The 26,768-nt window shown below is 35.8% G+C and overlaps 2 protein-coding genes across 2 annotated transcripts in view; both read right to left on the reverse strand.

Moving 5' to 3' along the window:
• Positions 1-26,768, reverse strand: part of LOC145992499 (uncharacterized) — a 366,905-nt gene that overhangs the window by 6,751 nt on the left and 333,386 nt on the right. Inside the window, exons 3-4 of the mRNA XM_083128880.1 lie at positions 5,387-5,437; positions 1,740-2,162 (exon numbers count right to left, since the gene is read on the reverse strand). Coding sequence (XP_082985006.1) covers positions 1,740-2,162; positions 5,387-5,437 — 474 coding nt within the window. The remainder of the gene's footprint in view (positions 1-1,739; positions 2,163-5,386; positions 5,438-26,768) is intronic.
• On the reverse strand, positions 16,568-24,638 carry LOC145992769 (uncharacterized). The gene is made up of 5 exons (XM_083129160.1): positions 24,542-24,638; positions 22,632-22,682; positions 20,862-21,281; positions 17,431-17,912; positions 16,568-16,838 (listed from the first exon to the last, which is right to left on the reverse strand). Coding segments are annotated over exons 1-4 (936 nt in total). The 5' UTR covers positions 24,543-24,638; the 3' UTR covers positions 16,568-16,838; positions 17,431-17,448.

Genomic DNA, 26,768 nt, shown 5'->3' on the forward strand with positions numbered 1-26,768 from the left:
TATGGATTAAAAACAACAAAAACAAAGTTTATAATGAACAGATTAATAAGATTAACATGTCTATTAATAATAGCAGGGTACGATTAAAGTCATAGGATGAACAAATAGTAATAATAATTATTATCATCATTACATGTTAACATAGTACTGTTATTATTACATGAACAGGCAAAAGCATGTATTTTTCGTTATCTAGCTAATGTCTTGTTTAGAACACGAACATTTGCATAAAATCAGCTGCCCTAGCAAGGAAATTAATTTCAAAAGACTTTTAAGATGCGTTTATTTGTATGTGTATTCTTGGTTGGTTGACTGATTTATTTATTTGGAGTTGTAAGTCCAATGTATGCACTGTAAGGTTAATGAGGACTGGACCTACAGCTTAAAGTAGGATCCGAACCACTACGTGCCTCCACCGGGTATCGAACCTGAGACCCCTTGATTACAAGGCGACGACGCTACCACTGCGCCACCGGTGATTTGCTTTATTTTACTTTGCTTTTGTGCCACTTTTGACTAATTTGCGAAGATGGAGATTGAGTTATGATTTCATGAAATTGATGAATGGACACTCACAAACATCCATGGCCAGGCCAGGATTCGAACCTGGGACACCTGGCGTCGGAGCGCGATGTGATAACCACTGCGCCACGGGGGCCGGGGGCCGGCATTATTATTAGTAGTGCTCCGCATAAATTTTCCGAGGCATTGACAATGCAATGTTGTATAATGACAATCTAATGCTTATATTTATGTAAGTTCTGTGGGGAAAAATAACTTTATATTATACAACAGTAAACAATAGTTAATTTTATGCTTGGTCTTTCGAGGAGGGGTCCGGGTTCCTTGACTCCTCCCCCCCCATACGTTTTTGACCAAGCGGTTATCAACGCATGCTTACTCTTTACTCTAGCCACAGCACAGAGTTGTCGATATAAATGCGGCTCCGTAAAAAATAAAAATAATTTAAAAAAGACGGAGACTGATAAATTTTAACGGCAGCACATTGTATTTTTTTTTAGCATAACTTGTTGCTTAAAACCAATGGCGTTCCCATGATTTTCGAAAGGGGGTTATGTATATTTTCTTCAGTAGATAGTCCTCATCTTCCCATCTTTTCCTGCCTTTGACTTTCAACTGGATATACGTTATTCAATAAATAATAATTTATTTAACTATTTGACATACATTTCCTTTCCACGGCACTTTTTTGTACACAAATTTTGGTAGATCACGCAAGGTAGATCATGAATATATGCTGTCATATATCTTATTCTTATACGATCATTTTACCTATTCATGTAATGATAACAATACAATATTAATTAATTTGCAGATTTTATTAATGTTTTAATTTATTATTATTATTATTATTATTATTATTATTATTATTATTATTATTATTATTATTATTTCCGAGACACTTGGTTCGGGCCCCCAAAAAATATTTACAAATGCATGCCTGTGTACAAATACCTAGACAAAACAATTATGCTACTACTCTCACCACAGAAGTAGACCAGTCAAGGTTACGCGTTTTCGAAGCTTCCCCATGCCTCATCCACACCCCTGGCCCTCCAAGTTTGCCACAGTAGTTCTAAGCTGAACATTCGACAGCGGATGATTTAGTCTTCAAGTTTGCCTTGTGTGAGGATTATTCGTTGCTTATTGGCAACACTGTAGTGAGTGGCGTGACCTTGACTGAACTAATTTCATGACGTTCGCTTTAGTAAACTTACCAGCACCCAGGGGATCGTATATCCAGTCAGCATTCATCTTCGACGCGAACTCAGCAGTTTCGACGACGACACCTGGGACAGTGACGTTCAGAAATGCGGCGCCACCTTCTGGTCCCACAGACACCAAACCGGAGTCATATTTCACCCAGAAGGTGCGGAACTCAATGTCGGACAGCACCCCGCATGAAGGATAAGAGCCAATGATGTTTCCATCAGGACCCACGATCGTCGTGTCCGTGTTACTGTGATCGCCAAGCGTGATCACAATGCCACTGCTGCTGCCTGTGGAGTCTGGTAAAGTCACCCTGGCATAGGCTATAGTCCTCACGCTGAACACGAACTCGAGGCCTCCGGGGATGGGAATGGTGTAGAAGTTGTAGTAGCCATACCCGTATGTGTGGTCTTGCACGCATGCGGCAGCATCTGTAAAACGAAATCAGTGGTGCCATAACACAAGATCACTTCTGTATTATTCTCTGTTCGCTGGAAGAACGCACAGAGAGAAAAGGTTTTTGTTTGGATTAACCAAAAATTAGTTTCTGCACAGAGAAATTAACTTTTTTTAAAAAAAACAAAAAAATAGTTTCTGCTACAGAAAAAGTTTGTTTGTAATGACCAAAATTAGTTTCTGCACAGAGAAATAAAGTTTGTTTGGATTAACAAAAATAAAGTTTCTGCACAGAGAAATAAAGTTTATTTATAAAGAAAAATAGTTTCTGCTACAGAAAAATTAAGTTTCTTTGTAAAAACAAAAAAAAATAGTTTCTGCTAGAGAAAAAGTTTGCTTGTAATAACCAAAATTAGTTTCTGTACAGAGAAATATAGTTTGCTTCGATTAACCAAAAAATAGTTTCTGCTACAGAAAAATGTTTATTTTTAATAATCAAACATTAATTTCTGCACAGAGAAATAAAGTTTGTTTGGAATAACCGAAAATAGTTTCCGCACAGAGGAAAATTTCTCTTTGTAAAGACCAGAAAAATAGTTTTTTGGTAACCAAACGATTGTGTAAATGGGCAATAAACAAATAATTGTTCACCAGAACCAAACTCTTTTATAATTTCAACCATTTTTTTAATGTTACCAAATCTTTAGATAAAAAATGTCAAATTCAGTAAAGGTTACCAAAAATATTATTTTTGGTTACCAAAAAAGCTTAACAAAACTTGATTTGTTCCAAACAAATCGGTTTTTCTTTGTGGTAATCAAATCTTTGTTTAAATAAGTGACAAACAAATATTTACTTGCCAGACCCAATTTATTTTAGTGGTCGTGCACATTTGTTTAGAGTTACCTAAAAATTCAGTCAAAGTTACGAAATTTTGAAAAGATTACAATTTCTTTTTGTTATGTTTGTAATTACAAAATAGCTTAACCATACGTGTTTTGTTAATTCCAACAAATTCATTTTTTTTCATGCGAAGTCCACAATGCAAAAAAATTGACCAAATGTTCATAGTGGTTCCACAGTAAAAAAATAAAGAAGAAAAACAACACCATCAGCACATGGAAAGCAAGGCCTCAGCGCTATTCGTTTTTCACTTATTTGTGCGCCATGCTCTTCGTTGGCAGTTGCAGTAACCGTTGGTATCTGTACTTCAATATCAACTTTTATGTACTTTTACATTTACGAATCACTCTGCACCCTCACGGTTAATAATAGTCTTACAACAGTTTGGCCAAGAAACGGTATTTGTAATTTACAACTTTGATTCAATGTTTTTAAGTTTATTCGTGAATGAAAAACTATAGATTGACCACATGGTGATCTATCAGTCAATTTTACGGTGTCATCACTGGAAAGTTGCCGAAATATTTGAGTTAATGCACAAGGTTTATGAAAAATCCTATGGCAGATGTGCAGAAATCATGCGTGCAGGAATATAGTTCATGCGAAAGAGCCATACCATACAAGCTGACTGGAAAAATGACAGTCTATTGGTCTAAGACCATCAATTTCCGCTGTCATTCAACTATCGTTAAAAAAAAAATCAAATGGTAAACATATTTGAAGCACTTATACCTGCATATTTTTCTAATACTGCAGTGCCATGTGGAATCCACACTACGAAACATGGTAGGACGAAGTCGAGAGCGTTCAAATGAAGTTTGTGAAATGCATGTGTCTCAAGGAGTAGGAAACATTATGTAAACATTTAGTTTTTATGCTTCATTTAACAGAAGAGTTGTCAGTGGTCTCATTTTCCAACAGAAATAGATTAAACACGATTTTCAGTGCTTCGAGCGCTTACAAATTATTACACTGTAGGCCGTCACAGTGCAAGACAAAGAAAACTATTCTACACACAGAGATCAAGAGTCAATGTGTATATCTTTTCCTGCAGAGCGAAAGCAGGACACTGTGAATGAACTACAAATAACTGTAAAGTTTGATAAATTTACTGACACATGTAGTTCAATGAAGAAAAATGCATCAACAAATGCATAACCTAGTGTAAATGTTGTGTTAAAAGAAGTTCATTTGGTATTTTATTTGCTGGTATGCATATTGTATTATGGTCAATGTAATTGGGAGATCAATCCTGTGCTCAACTATTAAATAATAATAATATTTCGACTGTGAAGTAATAATACTAGATTGATATTTCTTGGCTTTAGGCGATCGCTCAAAGACGTCAAATTAAAAGAGAAATACTTCTATGCAGGAACATGTAGCAAACTTCACTATATATCTTATCCTCTCACGACATTCGGAAATAAATCAAGTTTTTCGAAATTCACACTTCAAACTCCTACAAACTGCTTCACACACACACACACACACATAAACACTCACACAGAGACATAAACAACATCGAGGAAGAACAAAATTTCATAGCTCATAAAAAACAAAGCGAACAACTTTTGTTAAGAATGTTTATCTAATTGATTCCTGGTATGGATAATATGGAAACCTGAAAAGGGGTTTTGTATACTGTAAGTACAGCCAAATGACACACATTTGGCTCATTCCACATCAAGTCACCCAGCAAAAATTCACAATGACACCCACCGATTCAGATTTCAATTAAACTTGTTGTATTTGTTGACACTACTAAGGTATGAACACATGCACAATTCTTCTTCTGTAGACCTCATAGGTACTGAGAAACAGGAGGCTAAAGTTTCAGAATATTGCACAGATCGGTCATTGCAGAGGCCATGGCAGTGGCCTGCAGTGCTTAACAGAAAAAGTTATATCTCGGAGTCAAATGGACAAATCAGTTTGAAATTTGTTCCTAAAGTTCATATATATATGTACTATATGTATATTCCATTACAAAAAGTTGTCACCAAGATTCCTTTGCACTGTTAGTCAGGAAAAAATATTGTGTTGTATATCATGTTGATTTTTTTTGTGGACACGACTCAAGTTACTAAATTTGCATTATCACTACAAGGCAGAGAAGCTACCACACCAATTTCATTTTTTCTAATTGAAGCTTAAAGTATGTCCTGAAAAGCTATGCATTTGCACTGCTTCTATTAATAAATCTTCTTTGAAACAAATGGGTTATAAAGGAATCCGAAAGCGGTGTTTTATATACTGTACGAATGCAGCCATGCGACACATTCACGAAAAACACAATTTGATAGATTATTAAAAATATATATATATAAAAATTAAAGTATGGTCTATTACTTACTAGCCGCTGCGACGAAACTGGCCACCAGGAGGAAACCGTTTAGGAGGTTCACTGGAATAAAGAGAAAAAAAATATTAAGATTGATTGATTTAGTTTATTTTACTTCGCGTTTTGTACCTCTTGGCTAATTTGCGAAGATGGGGATGAGTGATGAAATGATGAAATTTATGAATGGACATTCACAAACAACCAAGCCCGAGCAGGATTGGAACCCGGGACCCTTGGCGTTGCAGCGCAATGTGCTAACCACTCGGCCACAGGGTCCGGCTATTAAGAATGAGTAGTAGAATTTCAGCATCACGTGGCAAGTATATAAAAAAAATTACCCGCATGCAGACTTATGTTGTTAATTCACTACAGACAGGGAATCTCAGGTTCAATATCTAGCATTTTAGTAGTGGTATACATAAATATTAGCAAACAAATTGTCAATCACCGTGTTTAATCTCGTTGTTTTACGCAATATTGCAAGAGTTGAAACAAAACTCCAAACCTCAGTACGACATAGCCTACGTAAAAATCCTTTCTTAAAAAGCCTAGGATGAAAGAGGAAAATGAATGAAAATAGCCATGGACAATTTGTCTAGCAATACTGGTGCATCACAAGTATTATCAGGCAAATTGTCCATCACTATTTTTATTCATTCTTCTCTTACACGCTTGATATACTTGTAAGCAACGGGAATTGCATCGATTCTGATGCAGAGGATGTCAACGTTTTTACTGATGTTTGTTTCAATTCTTCGATATCGAATTGAGTAAAACAAAGTTAACAGCCATACTGATGGATAATTTGCCTGGCAATACTTTTGCAGATCCCAATTTGTTGGTGCAATGAACTTAAATTTGCCTTTTGGGAGAAGCTACAGGTATTGTGAAACCACAATCGGATAGGGTACCAAGAACTCTATGATAGGAACACCACAAATTCTTAGAATTCCAACAAAATGACTTGATTGTTATAACTAATACGATAACATCACAACCTTCGACTGATACAGACAGCGGAGTCGTCACCAGGGGGCGAGAGTGCGTTCTAGCCCCCTGCAAATTGATTTTCGTCCACCCCCAAATGAGAATAATGTACAGAACGGCTAAATTTGATTCAATTGGTTTATTTTACTTCGCTTTCCAGCCACTTTTCGCTAATCACAAAGATGATGATGAGTGATTATGTGATGAAATGATATGGAGTGACACTCACAAATAACACCCATGCCCACGCTTTAACACAATTTGCTTTTACAGTTTGGCTTCCAACAATGCACGTTGTGCCACGTGGATGGACTTTTCAATGTTTTCCCACAGTGAAATTCCTATCCGTAATGATATTTAATACCTCACGCACAGTATCACTAAGATAAGAATTCAGTGAACAACTTTCAGCGGTATGCCATGAAACTATGACAAAAAACTTACTTGTTAATGACCTATCTATGACGGCGACAGTAGCTGTGAGCCGAAGACTAATATCTCAGTCCTCTTTATAGCCACCGCAGTCTCCAAGTCCAAGAGATCACGTGATTGTTGCAGCTCAAAATAAATTTTTCAGCAATCCGTGTGCGTAATAGCCTCTTTATCTGCTACCTCAAGCCCATCTGATAGGGACGACCCATTGTTCCACATTGATACGGAGGAAAGTGTCTTGTCAACACCAGTACAACTTGCATATTATTATGTTAAAACTTTACACGTTGTAGGCCACTTACCAACACTTGACACTTGGCCTTCATTGTGCATGTTATGATATAGAAAAATTCTGACGCTAATAAGTATATTATCACTATCTATAAGGAAAAGTTTTTCTGAAAAAACTTCTGCTCGACATATGACATTCTAAATTACTGCCTATGTAACTTGGTGGAGAATGACTAACGATTTGCATCTGAATCTAGACCAGAAATCCTGGTTAGAGGAAGTTTAAATACTGTGTAATACCATTTTCAGTTCGGGCGCTTTCGTTAAATCTTACCGAAACGAAAGTAACAGACTTCAGGAACCTGAGAACCAAAAGAATAAATAGGAAATTGCCTGAAAAGATCTGTGAATTAGAACTATAGTGACACGTGAATCCAACGAAAGAATAACTACACAGAAAACTCAAAACAAGTCAATTGGCATATCTATCTTGACTCCAATACCACATTAACGTGCATAAACTGAAAATTACGCACTTTTATGTGTATCAGAATACACACAGAAATGCATAAAAGGGGACTTTATGTGCATGACTCCGTGTCATGCACTAAAAATGAAACAGTTGGGAAGATCCGACAACATTATTTCAAAGATAACAAAGTTACAAATTTAGCTGTGTCAATTGATGCATTACAATTGACATGTTTTGGATTCTGTCTGTAATATATCAATATCCGATAGTCATAATTGATTGTACAAAGGAAGGTAATGAAGCTCCTCGCCTATGCCTATTAATAGTAGTAATATAAGGTATCAATCATATAGAATCAGTGATGTGCGTCTACGCGTAAACAACGATAGTCTACATTCTACACGTAGACTATTTTATACACGTAGATGTCGTAATCTATGTAAACAACATGGCGAAAGGTAATAACTTAACAAAGGGCGCCGTGGAATTAAAATAAAATTATACTGCGTATCAGTTGCTGATGTGTGAAGAAAACTTTTAATACTCTTTCTTCCAAATTCGAACAATTTCTCACCTAGGAAGAAACCTAATATAGGAAATATTGTAGTGTTTTATAGGAAAAAGACCACTCTTGCCTCACGACTGCCATCTGTTGTTGTTTTTTGCATACTATTTATCTTCTTCCATAGTTGATGATAGAAGAGAAGAGAAATTTTGTTGTAAATGGGATTCTTTTCATTTCGTTAGGAACCAATATAGTTGAAAATGTCACTTTCCTTTCATGAAAGCCTTGAACATTAATTTTATTGCACTTTAGATTGTCTACGTAGTCTATGTAAACTACAACCCAATATAATGTACGCGTAGATTACGTGTAGACAACGCATGTAGACGTAAACTTATAGTCTACGGCACCTCACTGTATAGAATCCTGCCTTAACATCATTAGGTGCGTGTCACAGTGAAGGTATCGAAGGAGAGGGTAGTTCATGCAAATTATACCCTTGCATTATTAAGCAAAATATGTAAAAGAGTTGATGATAGAAGAGAAGAGAAATTTTGTAGGAGATTTTAATATTCCAGAAATTGTAGATTCTAATTACGACTTAGAAAATGGTTGTCCTCTTTCCTTAACATTATTTAGATTTTTAAGTTTACTGGAATTACAAAGCATAAATAATGTAAAAAATAACAACGGAAAAACGTTGGATTTGGTACTGACCAACTTGTCTAACAATGTCGTGGTTAATCATAACTCCTTCCCTCTTCTAAGCCCTGATGCTCATCATCCTCCCTTATTACTTCAAGTTCACCGCTTTTATGACAAAACTATTCATAATGTTAAGTCACGTTCTATTTATACATATGATTACCGTAATGCCGATTTTTTCAATATATATAGAAATCTTAATCAAACTGATTGGAATCCTTTAACATTATTTAAGAATCCCAACGTAGCATTGGACTACTTTTATGAAATTTTAGATAAAATTATTCGTAATAATGTACCCATAAGGAAGCGTAATAAGAGAAAATCTTACCCGCCTTGGTTTACACTGGATATTATAAGATTACTTAAATATAAAGAATATTATAGACATAGACGTAAATTGTCAGAATATAACCAGAAGAAATTTGTTGAATTACGCAGAAAATCAAAATCTATGATAACTAAAGCTTACAAGATTTACATAAAGAATTCTGAAGAATCCATAAAAAATAATCCTAGGTCTTTTTGGAGTTATATTAAGGGTAAAAAGAAATCAACTAATAATCAGTGTACTTTAACCTACAATGGAGTATTACTTGACAATAACAAAGATATAGCTAATGGTTTTGCGCAATTCTTTAAGAGCGTTTTTAATGATTCTATTCCAACTTACTCAATTCCTAGTGAAGTACCTATGATAGTAAATCAACCATTAGTATTAGATAGTATTACTGAATCTGAATGTGAAACTTCTATTAGAAAACTGAAATCGAAGAAAGCTAGTGGTCCAGATAGTATACCAGTTTACATATTTAAAGGATGTACTGATTGCTTATTGTTTCCTCTATGCACCATATTTAATTTGATTATAACCACCCAAATTTTCCCCGATAGGTGGAAAATAAGTAAAGTAACTCCTATACCAAAATCTGGTAACGCCAATGAAATCATCAATTATAGGCCTATATCTTTAATTTCAACACCAGCAAAAATTTTTGAACACATTTTATATAATAGAATTTGTTATCATGTTAAACCGTATATAACTCACCATCAGCATGGTTTTATATCCAAAAGATCAACCTTAACTAATCTTATCTCATTTACCCAATTTTTGGCAGACTCATTTAACAATGGTTACTCTGTTGATACTATTTATACAGATTTTGCTAAAGCTTTTGATAAGTTAGATCATGATATATTAATATATAAGTTAGCAAATTTCGGTTTTTCGTTTCCACTGTTAAAATTAATAGCATCGTATTTAAAAAATAGGAAATTTTATGTCACCTACAATTTTGAATCATCCCCTTTATATTGTGTTACATCTGGTGTTCCACAAGGCTCAAACTTGGGTCCCTTACTTTTTATAATATTTATTAATGATTTATCCTCTGTTATAAAAAATTCTAATTATCTGCTTTATGCTGATGACCTAAAAATATTTAAATCCATTACAAATATAAGTGATTTAGCGCAATTACAGAAAGATATAAACAACTGCTTTCAGTGGAGTGTCACCAATAAGTTAGATTTTAATATAAGTAAATGCAGAACTATTACGTTTAGCAGACATAACTTATCTTATACTCATAACTATACTATGAATGGAATAGTTTTAAATAGAGTTAAACTTATAAAGGATTTGGGACTTTTACTCGACTCAAGGCTTACTTACAGAGAGCACGTACAAACATTAGTATCGGATGCATTTAGAATTTTAGGCTTTATATTTAGAACTACCAGAGAAATTAATAATATTCAAGCTATTGCTTCAATATACAATTCGATATTAAGAAGTAAGTTAGAGTATGTTAGTGTCATCTGGGATCCTTATTTTCAATGCTACCGTGATTTAATTGAAAATGTTCAGAATAAGTTCGTAAGATATTTATATTACAAAAAATTTAAAAGATCTTCATATTTAGAAAGAATATCCTATAATACTATTTTATCTGAATTTGGGTTCTCTTCATTACAATCAAGAAGAGAACTAGCCAAACATATTTTACTTTATAAATTTATAAATAACTTAATTGATGCTCAAGATTGTCTTCAGTTGATAGGATTCACAATTAAACCTAGAACGCTTCGTTCTTATTTGCCATTTTCTTTCGTTAATTCTAAAAATATTGTACATCAGAATTCAGTAATGGTTCAAATATGTAAAGCTCATAATGTACTAATACAAAATAATGTTAATATTGATTTTGCTATGTCCTACAAGAAATATTTATCTGTCATTAAACAATTTTATTCTTAATTAGTATTTTGTTTAAAAAATTGTAATTCTATATTTCAAGTTATTTTATCAATGCTAAATATAATTTTATAATACAATATAATATAACACAAACTGAAAATAGGCATTAATATCATTTAATTATTTATGTATATGCAATTGGTTTATGTGTTTGTATATGTTAATATTTATGTTTATGTATATGTTAATATATGTTTATGTATATGGATATTATGTACCATAGTTTATTTACTTGTAAGCCCCCGTTGTAAGTGGAGCAATAGCTCTGTTATGGGGAGTATGTATAAATAAATAAATAAATAAATAAATAAATAAACAATAAAGAAAAGAGGCCAAGAGGCATAATTATTGGATCATCTTACCCAGGACATGGGATTTTCATAATCCATGGAAATCACTCCCAAAGAAAATGATCCTGATTCGTATCTCACGTTTAAGTCCATCTTATGCACACAGAAGCTAATCCGAACCAGAACTTCAATTTCATGTGGAATACGGATCACTTTACAAAATTACTCCACTGGGAATCAACCTTGGAACACTTAATCACAAGGTGACAAAGCTATCAATACTCTATCGGGGAGACAGATCTTGAGCGTAGGACAGCATAAAAACAAATCCACAAGTGGGAAGTAGTGAAATAAATACTTTCTAGCCGAGGAAGGCGAGACTAGCTCCAAAAGACGCGCATGGAAAGGAAGGTAGAAACATACTATATGTTTGAAATCAGTATTTCGTTCTTTCTTTCTTTATTATATCTCGCTTTGTTGTGTTTGTGATGCTTGATACAACATGTAACTTTCCCTCCAAAAGTATTTTGTGGCGACGTTACCGTACGTGGAATTTGAACGTTGCTTCATCAACATTACGTACCACCCCTATTTCTTGCCACTGGACTCGTCCTGTTGGCGCATGCGCAATACATAGACGAAATATAGGCTAAAGCTTCAGTATAAATGGGAAATAGTGCACGAAGTGGGCTGAGTATTGGGTTAGAGACAGGAAGGAGTGGAGGAAGTGTGTTGAGACTGACCAGCGCCAGAGTTATAAAAGAAGAAAAATAATTACAAATGACTGTAGAACACTTACTTGCAATTTCTTCAAAAGTTTAAATAATCACGAACTTATTTACAATACTTTTCCTGCTAATAGTTATCTTGAAGTGTGTTCAAGTACAAGAGTGTCATGTGATATGTTGTTTAATGGTAGGTAATATTCCTTAAAACGGAAGATAAGTTCTCGTAGAAGAAAGAAAGACTTGCGAAGGTCATTCCATTGTTTTATACTGATTACGCCTCTACGATATGTTCAGAAAGAGATATTTTAACTTAAAAATCTTATGTATAACCTTGCGCAGAACATAAGTTTTCATTTTCAATTCACATGATGATATGAAGAAAGAAATTCAATATTATTGAAGTTAACAAGATTGTATGCTCCTACGAATGACTGATAGAAGTATCCACTCGTCATTTTGATTTTTCTAATTTTCCATATTGCCAAAAACACACACTTTCTTCATAGAGTAGAGCTGGGTTTCTCAAACTATGGTACGCGAACCAGTACTGGTGCACGTATCTTCGGATAATAGCATGCGAGCTTGGTAACAGAAAATCATTGTAATATCTCATGAATCTAATTTTGTACCGGCAGGTCTATCTTTCACGTTAGCAATACAAGTCTAGTTAGTGTGAGCTTGCAATTAAAAGAGTTAATTATTCTTGAATGAAGCATTGCATTACTTTCTTATGTGCGAGCACTATATTAGAGATGCTGAATAAGGTACACTGCACTGCAAGTCGATACCTTTAGAACTCTAACATCCTCCCTACTGTCTTGATGTGGTGTTGTGTAGGCAGTAGCGACGATTGGGTTACAAAACTAGGGGGCAAGATTATAAAACTGGGGGTGGCAAGGAGTTATATTTCCATTGTTAGATAAGGTTTAGCATAGTGCGAGGGCAAAAGTGGTGGGTCAACTGCCTCCCATGCTCCCTTCCCCAGTTGCTGCCACTGCTTAAGACTTTTATGCCATTGTTGTTTATAAATACCTATTCTTAAATTTTTAAAGGGGCGCTGTTTCGTAGTGCCACTTGCACGTCAATTAGCAAACGCCATGACATCATTATAGTCTTTTCAATCTGATATCATTCCGCAGGGGTTTTCTGAAATTCAGGTGGGGCGTCAGTTCGCCTGGTTACTTTTCGAGGGTCGAGAATAGTGCTGTCACACATCACATAAATTCCGCTTTATGTAAGGAATTTTTTTTCCTGTGCATTATTTCTTTATTTTAGTGTATGTCACTACACTTGTTTTAAAGTTAACAACGGCTCAATTACTTCTTATAATCAGTGTGGTATTTGAAAAATTTGCGTGGTAGGGAAATTCTAGTTACTTCTTTCGAAGCATTGAGGTATTATATAAATTATTTAAAAGATGTACTTATAGGTCCATAGCACCAACCCTCCACTCCCCCCCCCCCACACACAGGGTCAAAGATTTACAATCTGGGCATGCAGGAATAAGAGGGAGAAATTCGCCCATACAAATATCACCCAGCCTATAAGTAAAGAAAAAGCAAATATATTATTTTTTCCTTTTTCAGACTTGATGTAATTATTCCAGAACACATCCAGACATGGTACTATGATCATGTACTCAATTTAGTGATTACAGGCACAGCACAGTGTCCATATATATATATTTAACTTTTAAGAAACTTATGTGTTCCTGAAAATCTCACAATCGTCTGGAAGTTTGCTTTCGGCAGAATCCCAACGTTAGACTTGCAGCAATAGGAACCACAAGAAGTGATGCCATAAAAATATGTGAAATGAAGATAGGATACAAAAAGAAACCTGTGTTTTGTCAGCTTGTTACAACACATTTTTCTCATCGTTCATTCGATTGAATCCAATACAAAAGTGCGAAATGAAACCACAGTATGTTTACAGCTTTCGAGACAATCTCGTGATGATGTGTCTACAGATTTCTAAAATTACAACTCCCCTCTCAGATTACACTGATATACAAATAACCGTTCTGCTCTGTGAATGGGAGGGGCGGGAGTTAGCATGGCACATGTGTAACCTGCCGCTTGTATGAACCTCTAGTGACTCTACTTGTAACAAAGTTCTGGCAGAATCACCAGAGATATCTATTTCATTGTAGTCACACTCCCTGTGTTCCTCACTCAGGGCATCTCAGTCTGCAGAGATAAAAATGAGATGAGAGTGTTAAGAGAATAAATGTGGCTGAATGGACTAGGTCCGATTTGACTTGTCAGTTTATATTCTGTGACTTTGAGGTTATAATGGAGTGAAGCAATGTTGTACAGTTGTACGAAATGATTATTTTATAAATTAAGTGCTTATTTAAAAACACGTAGTTTAAATTTAACAGCGAGTTAAAAAATGCATCTTCAGTGACATGTTGCAACAGCGTTTCTCATAGGAACATGTAAGCTCTTCCACGAGACCCTTATAATTGTCCAGCCTCTTGTTTCCACAGAACAATGTGAATGCTTTCTGTGATGACTGCAGGCAGTGTGCTCGCCATGTTAAAAAAAAGTACGGAAAGAGCTGGTCTTTCAAGAACTGGCGCATTTTTGAATCAACGAACACTCCCTGCCTATCTACTACTTAGCTCTGGGAACTTTTCACTCAAGTATTGAAATACTGTTCCACCCTTGTTCAGCGCTATTTTCTAATGCTTTCATGAGAGTCAGCTTGTTGTGTAATAGTAGTAGGAAAACTACTGGAATCAACTAACGGTTCGCAAACAACATTTTTCATGACAGGCACAAGAGCTTCTTGATAAGGCCAGAGTATATAGCATCGCAATGACTTTCAAGTCACAACAACATTCGTGTTTGTTATAATTTATGCTGCTGAGAATAGTAGAGGAGACCGGGGTTGGTTGTGACGGGGGCTGGTTGTGACAAGCACTGTTACGTGGAAACTATTAGTGCTATTCGTTTGTTGTTGACAGTGGTGGCACGAACATTTATTATCTATTATTCACCAGTTGTGTGCTTCTCGACAGAGAAGAGTAGACCGAATGGCACGGTGTGAGACTAAATATGCACTACGTTTTAAAAGCAAAAGTACCTTCTGCGCATTGCCATGAATGAATATATGGATTATCATTCACAATCTCGGCCATTTATGAAGGTGGTGTTAGCATCACGTTCCGGCCCCCGCCTTTACCCCTAGATACTATTATTTTAGACCCTTGGTGAACCTCAAAGCAGTTTTCATGCAAGGACGTTGTTGAAAAAATCCCACTCGAGAACAACCACCCCGGGAACAGAATCCACGTCTCCAGCGTGGCAGTCAGACTATTTACCGACTGGACCACATATAAAGCACATATAAAATAAATTAAAGACAGCAAGATAGTATTACATATGTACGATATATTTAAATTATAATATATAAATATAATAGATGTGTATATAAAATATTATATTGATAGTAATACAAAGTCATTGATAAAATTTTCCTCGCTTTGATAAGTATGCATTACATTGAATAGCTTATTTAGGCATTATCCACATGATAGCTGTTCTCATTGTTTGACGAGAATGTTGAAAGGATGTGCAAGGGCGAAACGTCTGTCTTGTAAGTCGTACATTATATTTTTAACACTATTTCTAATGAAAAACTAAATATGCTGACCAAGGCAGTAATTTATTTTTATTAAAAACAAACTAAACGTAACGTTTCAACCTTCTAGCAAGGTCTTCTTCAGACTCTGTATCAAGTACATTTGTACTTGAGTCTGAAGAAGACCTTGCTAGAAGGTTGAAACGTTACGTTTAGTTTATGTTTTTAATAGAATAAATTACTGCCTTGGTCAGCATATTTCGTTTTTCATAATCATGGAAACAAGGCTTAATGGTGTTACTATTTCTCAACACAAAATAATGTAACACAGTGCAAATGTTAATTAGTATTTGATACTCAGAAGTTGTTCAAATTATACTTCTCGCGGGCGATGTTTCAACTTCAAAATCAAAGCTAAAAAGATCTTATCTTGCTCTCAATATTCAATAAAGCAATAATTAGAAACTGAGTTCCGATTATGTAATGGTTTTTGAAAGTTTCACATGTGATGATATGAAAGGCGAGTGTTGAAGTAAGTCCGAAATTTGGAGAAACAAATTGAATCAATCCTGCTGCAGAAACTTGTTTTTTGGGAAGCGATGGTTATTTTATTCCAGGCGATTTTTTTTAATTATTATTATTACACGTTGCAATAGCACAAACATAAGGATTAGTACTCATTGTACTGGCATTCAAGAAAAACTGTATACGTAAAAAATCGACCCATTTATTTCAAACTTCCATATGCGCTAACGAAGTAAGTTCGATTCTGTCCTCTTCATGACGTCATAGCGCGGATAACAACAGCATCACGGGAAAAAATCTTGGAACCTCGGGAGTGGCTTAACTAATAAAGGTACCTGGCACACTCATCTTGGGCATGTTGTTCCACATTGTTCTCGGTTCAAATATAAGAATATACGCGTTAATGAAGATACATTTCACACACACTTAAATCATAGACAAGGTTTTGTTATAAATCAATTTATTACGTTTATAAACTAATGTGTACAACACTGTTTATCATCCTTGCAATTTTAATGAAACTATGTTACATTACACCTTGTATCATATAGTTGAAAGAATAAAAATACATATATTCATTACAATTAAAGAAACTTAGGTGTGGGTGTATATTACATGAAATTCCATGTGCGTGAACTTTTAATAAATAATACATTTCTCTTCACAATATTGAATACGTTTTACTTCTCAGAAAAAAGAACTGCATCCAGGTTGACTTCGTCATTGGTTTTCAAGAAGCTGAAAGAAAAAGATTAAGGATTGAAAAAGCTACATTCTAGAAGATAATCTATGAATACAGAGTCTGTATTGCAGTTACAGAGTTTGGATTATTAAAATACCTTAGTGTTCTACATTTATATCTTTGATTCTTTACCGTTAGATCAACATCACCACAAAAGTAGTTAGAAAAAGTAAAATCATTTACATTTTGGACCACTTGCTCCTTTATTGTTTTTATTGTATTTATATTTATACTACGAGTATATATATAGAAGTTCCGAAAGTAAGAATGCTATCCATTTATGATAAAGAATATGTTGTGAAAGCAATGTAACTATCTAATGTGTTCATTCTTGAGAGTCCAAGAACCAATACAGTAAAAGAAAAGTTTGTAATAATCAAAAAATAGCCTGTGGTAATCAATTATTTATTTAAGTAGGTGAAAAACAAATGAATGTTTTGACCAGTAACAAATTCTTATTGTGCACATTTGTTTAGAGTCATCAAATTTTAGCAAAGCTACATCTCTTTCCTTGTGGATACCAAAAAATTAACCAAACCTATTTTATTAATTCAAGCAAATCAATGAACTTTATAGTAAAATACTTACAGCAGCTTTCGTTTACTATCAACAATCACAAGGGAATTTCCATGCGGTGAAAATTGCCTTGTTGCTTGCTATAGCATAGAAATTTATTTCTATTTTTGAGCCGGTGTCCTCCCAAGTGAAGAAAGGTGCTTCGCCTGCTTTTCTAATCTGCACTGTAGACGTGTCTCTTTGTATGATGTCAACTACAAAGCATGTGGGAGTATTGTTTAAGATATTTGGGGTGTCCTGTTGATGCAGGTCGGGTCCTCCCTTAGCTCTTCGGATGGCGGTGTACATGGGATTAGAGCCCGCGCCCTCTGCTCCCAGCAAGATTTCATACACTGGCGTGCTATCGTCGGGGTTAGTACCGTTGGTGAGCATAAGCAGAGCGTCTGATTCAGCTTGGACGGTGAAGTTGAAGTGGTATGAAGATCCAACACCACTACCTGCAGGGTAGTCTATGGTGTACGGAGTTGTAAATGAAGTTGTACTGAAAGTTGTAGCTGTAAAACGAAAAAGAAGATCATAAACAACCAGAAAATACAGTTAGGATAAAGATGATGGTGGACAAATTGTCCAATGCTATTTTTTTTGTCTTCTGCGATTATTCTCTTTTGTTTCTTTAAACTCTTGAACCTCACACTGGATGAACGAACATCGGAAAAATTTTCTACTATTATCTTTGCCTGTGACTGTATCACCCTTAAGCCTATGCTGAATACCATGCCGCTTACATATAGTTTACAGAGTGTGAGTAGATCATAGATTTGACTACAAGGAAGGGTTTCCTAAGTTCATTTGTCTGAAGCACAGAACAGTATGGATCTGAAACATGAACAGATGGCTGAAACTGGGTTGTGTGCCTTCGAAGCGTGATGTTGCAGGATAATGTTGAAGATGAAATGGATAGACAGAGTAACGAACGAACATGTTTTGAAGTGCAAATAGTGTGGAAACCGACACATCCCGAGAGAAGAAGGAATAATGAAGGGGAAAACAACATAGGCAAGCACAGGATGGAGTAGGTAGCCGAAAGCTTCCCATAAGTGAAGATTTCAACACCAGATCTACACTCACCCCAGCGTGGGGATGAGAAACCTTCCCCAAAAGGAGTAAAGTAAAAGTTATCTGTCTTACAAAGTTTCGGGAGAGGGAAACTAAACAAAAATAAAAGTTCATAAAGAACCAAAAAGTACAGTTGCTGGTAAAGATGATGGTGGACGAATTGTCCAATGCTATACATATGAAACAAATCGCTCACAATGTGAATCGCTAAAGATACGGAGAAACAAAGGCACTAGCGGAATAAGATCATAATATTAACACGTTCCACAGCTCCCTTCTGTACATACGAAGCCAAGGGAAACAAAGAACAGAAGAAACATGCATGAGGTTAGCAGAGAAGAATAGGGAAGGGGGAGTAAAAGTTTGGAATGTAAAGTCAAAAAGTAAAAGAAAGTGAACACACCATCTTCAGGACTGAATACTTCTGAGGTTGAAGATAAAGTAGGCCAAGGGTTCTCGACCTTTATGAGACTGAGGTTCGGTAAACCTTTGTTACCAAGTCGACGGCCTAATTCCAACAATTTTACTCGTAAAAACCTATCTTTTTAAACTATAAATTATGGCATAATGGTAAAGAGAAATACGTATTGTCAGTCAACCACTAGATCTAATGGCATCTTGTAGTTTTCTCGAGTGAGTGAGTGAGCTTAAACCACATCAATCTGTAGTTTCCTCGAACCCATATCATTGTATTAACGTGGTAAGCGACATGTTGCATTTCTGATGTAGACAATGCACATTTACGCATGGACGTACAGTCAACAGCACAAATAATGGTAAACGAATTGTTCATCGCTATTTTTAGTATTTTTTTTAAAAAAAATCTTCATTCTGTGTTGTTTTAAGGAATGAAGTTATGTTGATTCGAAGCAGGTATAACCCTCTTCTTATTGGCGTCATTATTTCAATTCATTATCGTCACCATGGAACGGATTTCAAGGTACAGCACCATTCCAAAAATAGGAGCTGTTTTCATACCGATCATTTGAGATATACCGGGTGTCCCAGAAGTCTTTCCAAATTACAAACTTTATTCATATCCGCTATATGCAAGGTAGAGATGTGAAAGTGGTGCCAAAATGTTGGAAAACTAACCAAGTTTTTTTGTTGCAGGTTTGAGTAACGTGGCTGTAGTGTAGCAGTGTCAGTGCCCAGAAAATCGGAAATGTTCACAAATCAGGAAAAAGCTCAGCATATCTGTCCTCTGGTATCACGAGACCCGGTCACCAATAACAATGCAGAGGAACTTTCAAATGTACAGAATTCTATCGTCTAGAATATCTGCCATTAATAAGTTGGTATTTAAAAAATGGAATTTATCTTCATTCCCAAATCCTGTCAAGTCCAATAAACATTGCATGGAAAGATGCCACCCGATGTCAAGAGCATTAATTCCGGATTCCTTGGCACTGACACTGCTACTCTCCAGCCTCATTACTGAAACCTACAACAAATAAACTTGGTTAGACTTGACGAGATGTATCTTTGCGGGTGAACCCTGTCCAAGCCCAGCTGCGCCAGTAGCCAGGGGGAGGAGCTACCGGATGCGCGTCATTATCCTTGCGTTCTGTCCTTGCTGTCGACCACCCAAAGGGATAGTAGGAGGCAACTACATAAACGTATCTCTCTCACACTCTGCGCGGAGTAGCCAAGGCCACCCGCAAAGATACAGCTCGTCAACTCTAGTTTTCCAACATTTTGGCACAACTTTCACATCTCTACATTGCATATAGCGGATATGAATAAAGTTTGTAATCAGGGAAAGACTTCTGAAACACCCGGTATATATTTTAAGACATGACATCACGTAAAATGAGCACGCTTTGTTGTACACTTTTGCACCTTTTCGTGAGATTAGCACATCTATCTTCTTTTTACCCTCTCTTTGATGCTTCACCACCTTTTCTCCTTCCTTTTCTTTTATGCTTTGCTAAATAAATTGAACAGAAAAATTAATGACTTCACTCTTCTTGAGCAGCTACATAAAATCCTATAGTTTCATTTTGTAGAACAGAACGAGAGCTACAAAATGGTATAATATAATCATAGCAGCCTCAATAGTTACCAAGATAATGTAGCAAAACCCGCGAGGAAAACACAAACGTTAAGAAAAGTAATCGGCAGAATTACAGTTCTCTCTGCGGTCCGCGCGCATTATATACAGAAGGCGTAGAAAAAGGGAGCATTGAATAAAGGCATTTTTTCAACACCTATTTGAAAACATTTTCAGAACCTTTTTTTCGCCATCACGACCATAATTTTGCACCTTAAAATCCCTTCCCTAATCATCACATAGTGTAATACAGACTGAATGAAAATTGTGATGGACAATTCGCCTACTGTTTCTTTTGCTGTTGGGTGTAACACAGGCCGCTTTCTTCGCTTACCAGCGCCATCGGGGTCATATATCCAGTCAGCCACCACCTTGGACGAGAATTCGGCCGTGTCCACATCAACTCCTGGGATGGTGGCAGTCAGCAGGGGAGTGGTGCTATCCTTCGCTCCAACCTGAACCACGCCAGACGCGTACTTCAACCAGAAGGTTCGGAATTCTTCATCGGAGAGAAGCCCACATGTGTTGTCTGTGTCAAGAATGGTTCCGTCATCCCCATTGATGTTCGACTCCGTGTTGCTCAAATCTCCAAGATTGATTTGGATGACTCTGGACCCTGTAGACTCTCTCAGCACGAGCCTCGCATAGGCCGCAGCCTTCACGCTGAACACGAACTCCAAGCCGTTAGGGATGGGAATAGTGTAGAAGTTCAAGTAGTTCGGATTGTTAGTTTCATCGATGACGCAGAGGGCACCTGGAAAATAGCAAAGTAGCAGGAATCGTTGCAACGGACTTGTACAGTCACCGGCAATAAAATGGGACATTCATACCCTCAACATCCCTGCAATGCGTTATGTAGGTTGCCTAACTGTGAGGCGAGAGCAGAACTACCTATTGAAAAGTTGTTATTGAACTTGGCTCATCGTCCTAGATTTAGGCAACACACATAACGAATGCATTGCGGGGAAGAAGGTATTTCAGGATATGGGTTTCCCATTTTTATTGCCTGTAACTGTACACAAACGGACATTCACTGTAAAATGTTTACTGGAGAAATTAAGACCGTCAATAGCCGCTGCCACCAAACTACCGTAAAAATGTACCCTAAATCCAAAAACCTGTTAACTGTTGTAATTTGAATGCTTCAGTTTTCAAATGTATATATATATATATGATTCACGCAACTGCTATTTGCAATCATTACCTGTATTTATGCACAATACTAAATTCAAAAGATTGATATTCAGCGAACAACTTCCCCCACATTGCTCCATATCTCCGGCAAACAGATCAGACCCTGCGTTGAAAACAGCACAAAAATGTTGTTTCTACATGTGATGAGTTTTGTTACTCAATGCATCCTTCTAAATCATTTTCATTTCCAAATTTTCTACCGTATATCACCACGAAATCACATATCTCATCAATGCGATGACGTGCATTAGGCATTTGCAGTTGTTAACAACTTGAAAACTCAGCACTGCCAAAAATGTAACTAAGTTGTGATTAACGCTCGATGGTTCCAGAACTACTACAACGCAGTTTTCGACAAACTAGTTAAAAACTGAAAAAAAGATCGCACATTTTCTCGCTGTAAGGCTATCGCATAAGCTTTTCTGAACACATCTTAACGATCTGTTCGCCTGATTTTCCCCCCAGAGTACACTGCGTGATGACGTCAAGTGGAATATCATCCATTAAACAACATGGCTCCGTCCAGTTCTTGTAAATTAACAGTCAACACTGTTAAATTTTAACGGCAGAATATTGTAAATTATACGATAATTACTAACAGTGCAGTAAAAGATGTTTTTTCTACTTTGAAAACATATTGTGATGTTTGTTTGTGTATCATTACATTTGTAACCAGCATTGGCTCGACCTCTATAATACTTTCTTCCTGAAATAACTTGTATTCATTACAACAAACTAGTTCTATCTAATGGAAATCAGTTGAATAACAGAAATATTAGAGTAAGGTATTGGCTTGTAATTTTGCATTATCACTAACACAATGCTCATCTACATAAAAAAAAATGACTTAGATTCGTACTTGCATTATTAGCTACCTACTAAGAATGAATATAGGAATATTGATACTCACTTGCTGCGGCGACTAAACTCGCCAGAAGGATAAAAGTGTCCAAGGGCTTCACTGCAAGAAGGAACAATATACGTGTTTTATTTCCTGGATAACTCAAAGTGTTTAATTCTCCATTACATACACACACACACACACACACACTCATGATTTGAGTGTGCATGAATTTAAATGTGCAAAGAAATTACTTTTCTTGCTGTCCGTTTGAATATGGTGGCGCAGATTAAAACAAATGTTTCACATAAAAATTTTCTTCAAATTTGATCTATCTACCTCTACCATTCCACATATGTGGTGACGTATGAGATGTTTTGCTACTATTTTAATTTGCTTTAAACCAAAATAAGTTTTTCGCCGCTGAACAAACCTAAAAATGATTCCTTCAAAACGTGTTTCAAGTTAAGACACCTACAAAAAGATACGAGGGGTTCAGAGTGCAAGTGGCGTAACTAGAATCAAGACAGTTTTGAGAAAAAGGCACACTTACATAGCTTAGTATAATGCTTATCTGTTGGAGCACAAACAAGAATTTGAAACTTATGATACTTACTTCTAGCATTGAAATGTTGATACTTCACAGTTATACATGCAACTCAGTTTTCATTACTAGTGGAGATACGACACATGTGCTCTGAACCCCTCATATGTTGTTCGGTGGGCGACAAATGTGTTCAAAACACAATCATGCGATTTGGTAAAATTGACATTTATAGATTCTGCAATTCATCATTTATTCACACACTCCCCCTGTGTAGATATAATTACTAAAATCATACCAAAAAAATATATGCACTGCAAATTCTTTATCCCTTCCGACTTTCTGCTGGTGCCGAATTTTCAGTTTTCGCTCACTGTCATAACTATTCGCATCGTATAGTGAAGTCAGAAATATTGTTAATGTTTGTACTGATGGTATTTGAAAGCAGTAAAAGTTTCTTACTTCATGAACACTGAACCAAATAGAATATTTTGTACAGCCAACTGCAAAGTTAGTAGGTAAATTGTACATGTCCTCTTCTTATTGAACCTTTTACTTAAATTTGTGGTCATCACTTTGTGGAAAACAGAGTAAATGAAGCTGGTGAGGACAATTCGCTTACTATTTATTTTACCATTGACTGTACGTACTATAAATATCATCATTATTCTATTGATGGGAATAAAAATCGCCTTACTGGCTGATGTCACGGATACATTGTCAAGCAGGTGAGAAAAATAGCCATTCCCTCCCAGAAAAAAGTCAGCAAGCGAGTTCTAACTCAACAAACAAACATTTTTTATTGAGGGGGAGGGGAGGGAATAACCACTACCATCATACACTGTAAAGACTAACTAACTAACTCTCTGAAATTCTCACACCCGGAGATATTTAGCCGAAGCAACATATGTTTTCAGCCTGTACGTATTCTGGGCAAGGGAAATCCACTCTTGAGCATTCTTACCAATTTCCTTCTTAATATTCTCCATTTTCGTCTTGGCCATTTCACAGGTCCCTGATAATTTGGTTTTACAACAAGACATAAGGTAATAATGAAAATTTACCAACGTTATTGTCACTGGTGTACGCAAAGGGGGTGCTGATGAGGCTACAGCCCTCTCCGAAATTGAGAAAATTTACATTCCCAAATAAAATCAATGTAGAACTGAGGAAAAAAGAGAATGATAAATGCACCACCCCTAAAAATGAGCCCCGATTACGATTTCATATATATATATATATATATATATATATATATATATATATATATATATATATACACTATCCACCTTTACAATCCAGTGTTCCTTAGCATAGTCGATTTAGCATGTAATCACACCAGTTACAGTGCGCCGAAAATATTCGTTAATATAAGACCGAAATGACACTAACGTGGGTTAAATAGTTGTAATAATCAATATAGTACAACACTTACTTGTTAAATGACCTATCTAGAACGGCGACAGGAATTGTGAGCCGAAGGAAAAAAAATCACTCCCCTTTATAGCTACCGTTGTCTCCAAGTCCAGGAGATCACGTGATTGTTGAAGCTCAAAATAAATTTCTCAGCAATCCATATACGCAAGAGCTTGTTTATCTGTCACCTCAAGCAAATCTGATACGGACGTCTCATTGTTCCACATTGATACGGAGGAGAGTCAAGTGCACGGTATCTTGTCGACAACTGTCAGTACGAATTGCTAATTATTATAATATTACACGTTGCAGGCCACTTGCCAATAGACTGACACCATACTTTCTATGGATATTAGAAAGAGACTTTGGATTCATGACGTTTCAAATGATTCAAGATCTATGAGGAAACTTATGATCAATAATGTAACGAGATTTATGGGTATTTTGGGAGGGAGTTCAATTTAAATATAAATGACAGTTGGAGTAAATGTCCCATTGTGTAGAAATGAAATTGGACAATAATGTAGGCTAATTTAAGAACAATTATCTTGTAACTTTTATTTATCTTCTTTTTAATTTCTGGCTTATATAATGAACTAGCTGATTACCTGGAGTTGTCCGGGTATTTATTTATCCCAATCTTCTACTAGACAGGAAAATAATGAATTCTAACTATAGTGTAAAATGTAACTAATTTTATTTACAGGTTTTTAAAAGTATAAGTACAGTATACAAATTATAAAGTAAAATATTTTACAAATTCACTATAATATTAACTTGATTACAAAGAACGGTAATGGGAGTGTCACTACTCATCTTAGCAACCCCGAAAGCTATGAATTACACACTAATATCGGTCGTTTTCGATTACTTTTACATGTCACCCCTTCCCACCCCCACCACTATGGGTGCCATGGGTGTCTTACCTCCACAGTATTTCTTTCCAGATTGTAAGTAATATGTGTACCAAGTTTGGTTGAAATTGCTCCAGGCGTTCGAGAGGTAGGTCATTTTTCGACATTTAATTTTTCACACCCTCTCAACCCCCATGCCGATAGGTGATGAACTTGGAGTTGAACGGCATTGGGAGTGTCACTATTCGTCTTAGCGACCCCGAAAACTATAGATTCCACACTAATATCGGTCGTTTCCGATTATTTTTACATGTCACCCCTTCTCACCTCTAGGAGTGCCAGGGGTGTCTTACCCCCACAGTGTTTCTTTCCATATTGTAAGTAATATGTGTACCAAGTTTGTTTGAAATTGCTCCAGGCGTTCGAGAGTTATGCCGGAACAAACATACACACATATAGGCTATACACACATACATCTATTTTTGTATATTAGATGTATATTATTACAAGCCCATATTTTGACAAATTTTGATAAAGTTGCATATAGTACGTTAGTTACAATACGATAACCAATTGGTAATATTTGAATCAACTGTTCTGAAGAGAGGTAATCATAATGAGCATTCAAATTTGAACAATTCTATTAGGTTTAACTTTGAAAAGCTGTGTAATTTTAGTGAATAGACTCTTTAATATGAAAAGTAAGTGTTAAAATGCGATAAGAATTGTACAAGATAACAATATTTTTCCTGATTACAAATTGATCACAGAAGGTTAACTAATAGGTCTATTATTTCAAAAGAAAAGCATAAACAACATTTAGTTTGATAAGCACGTTTGTAAGGTACATTGTTAAGTACGCGTATGTCAACGTCAAGGATATTAAGATACAAGTGCTTGTAGATAGTGACGCGAAAGAAAGGACAAGGATACTGTACAATGGTGACTTCAAAGAGCACAAGAGATGAAAGAAATGTATTGTTTTCGAGTTGATTGTTAATTATTCGACCCAACAAGTTGCTTGATATAAACTAGTTCCTAGAAATACTTTAAATCTTTTCCTTCAAGTCAGGCATGTGGTCAAGTTTAGATAAAAGGTGAGTATTGTTTACGTCAGTGAAGTAACCACTTCTCACTTTAGGGAAATACATACTGTATATGTACCGTTTCTTGTTTTGTAGTATTTGTAGTTGCATATTTGAATTGCCGTATATAAAAGGGGGGTTTTAAATGTGCAAACCCTTCTCATTGGTTTAATAAACATTTTGCATTACTTGAATAATCGCATCAACATTTAATCAAACCACTATACTGTAATATTTGAAATCATTTTGAAAATATAGCTTATAATTTAGCAATGGTCCACAGATATAATGATTGATCTTATTCCCT

Source organism: Lepisma saccharinum, chromosome 9, assembly GCF_977018435.1.
Source record: "Lepisma saccharinum chromosome 9, izLepSacc3.1, whole genome shotgun sequence".
NCBI lineage: Eukaryota > Metazoa > Arthropoda > Insecta > Zygentoma > Lepismatidae > Lepisma > Lepisma saccharinum.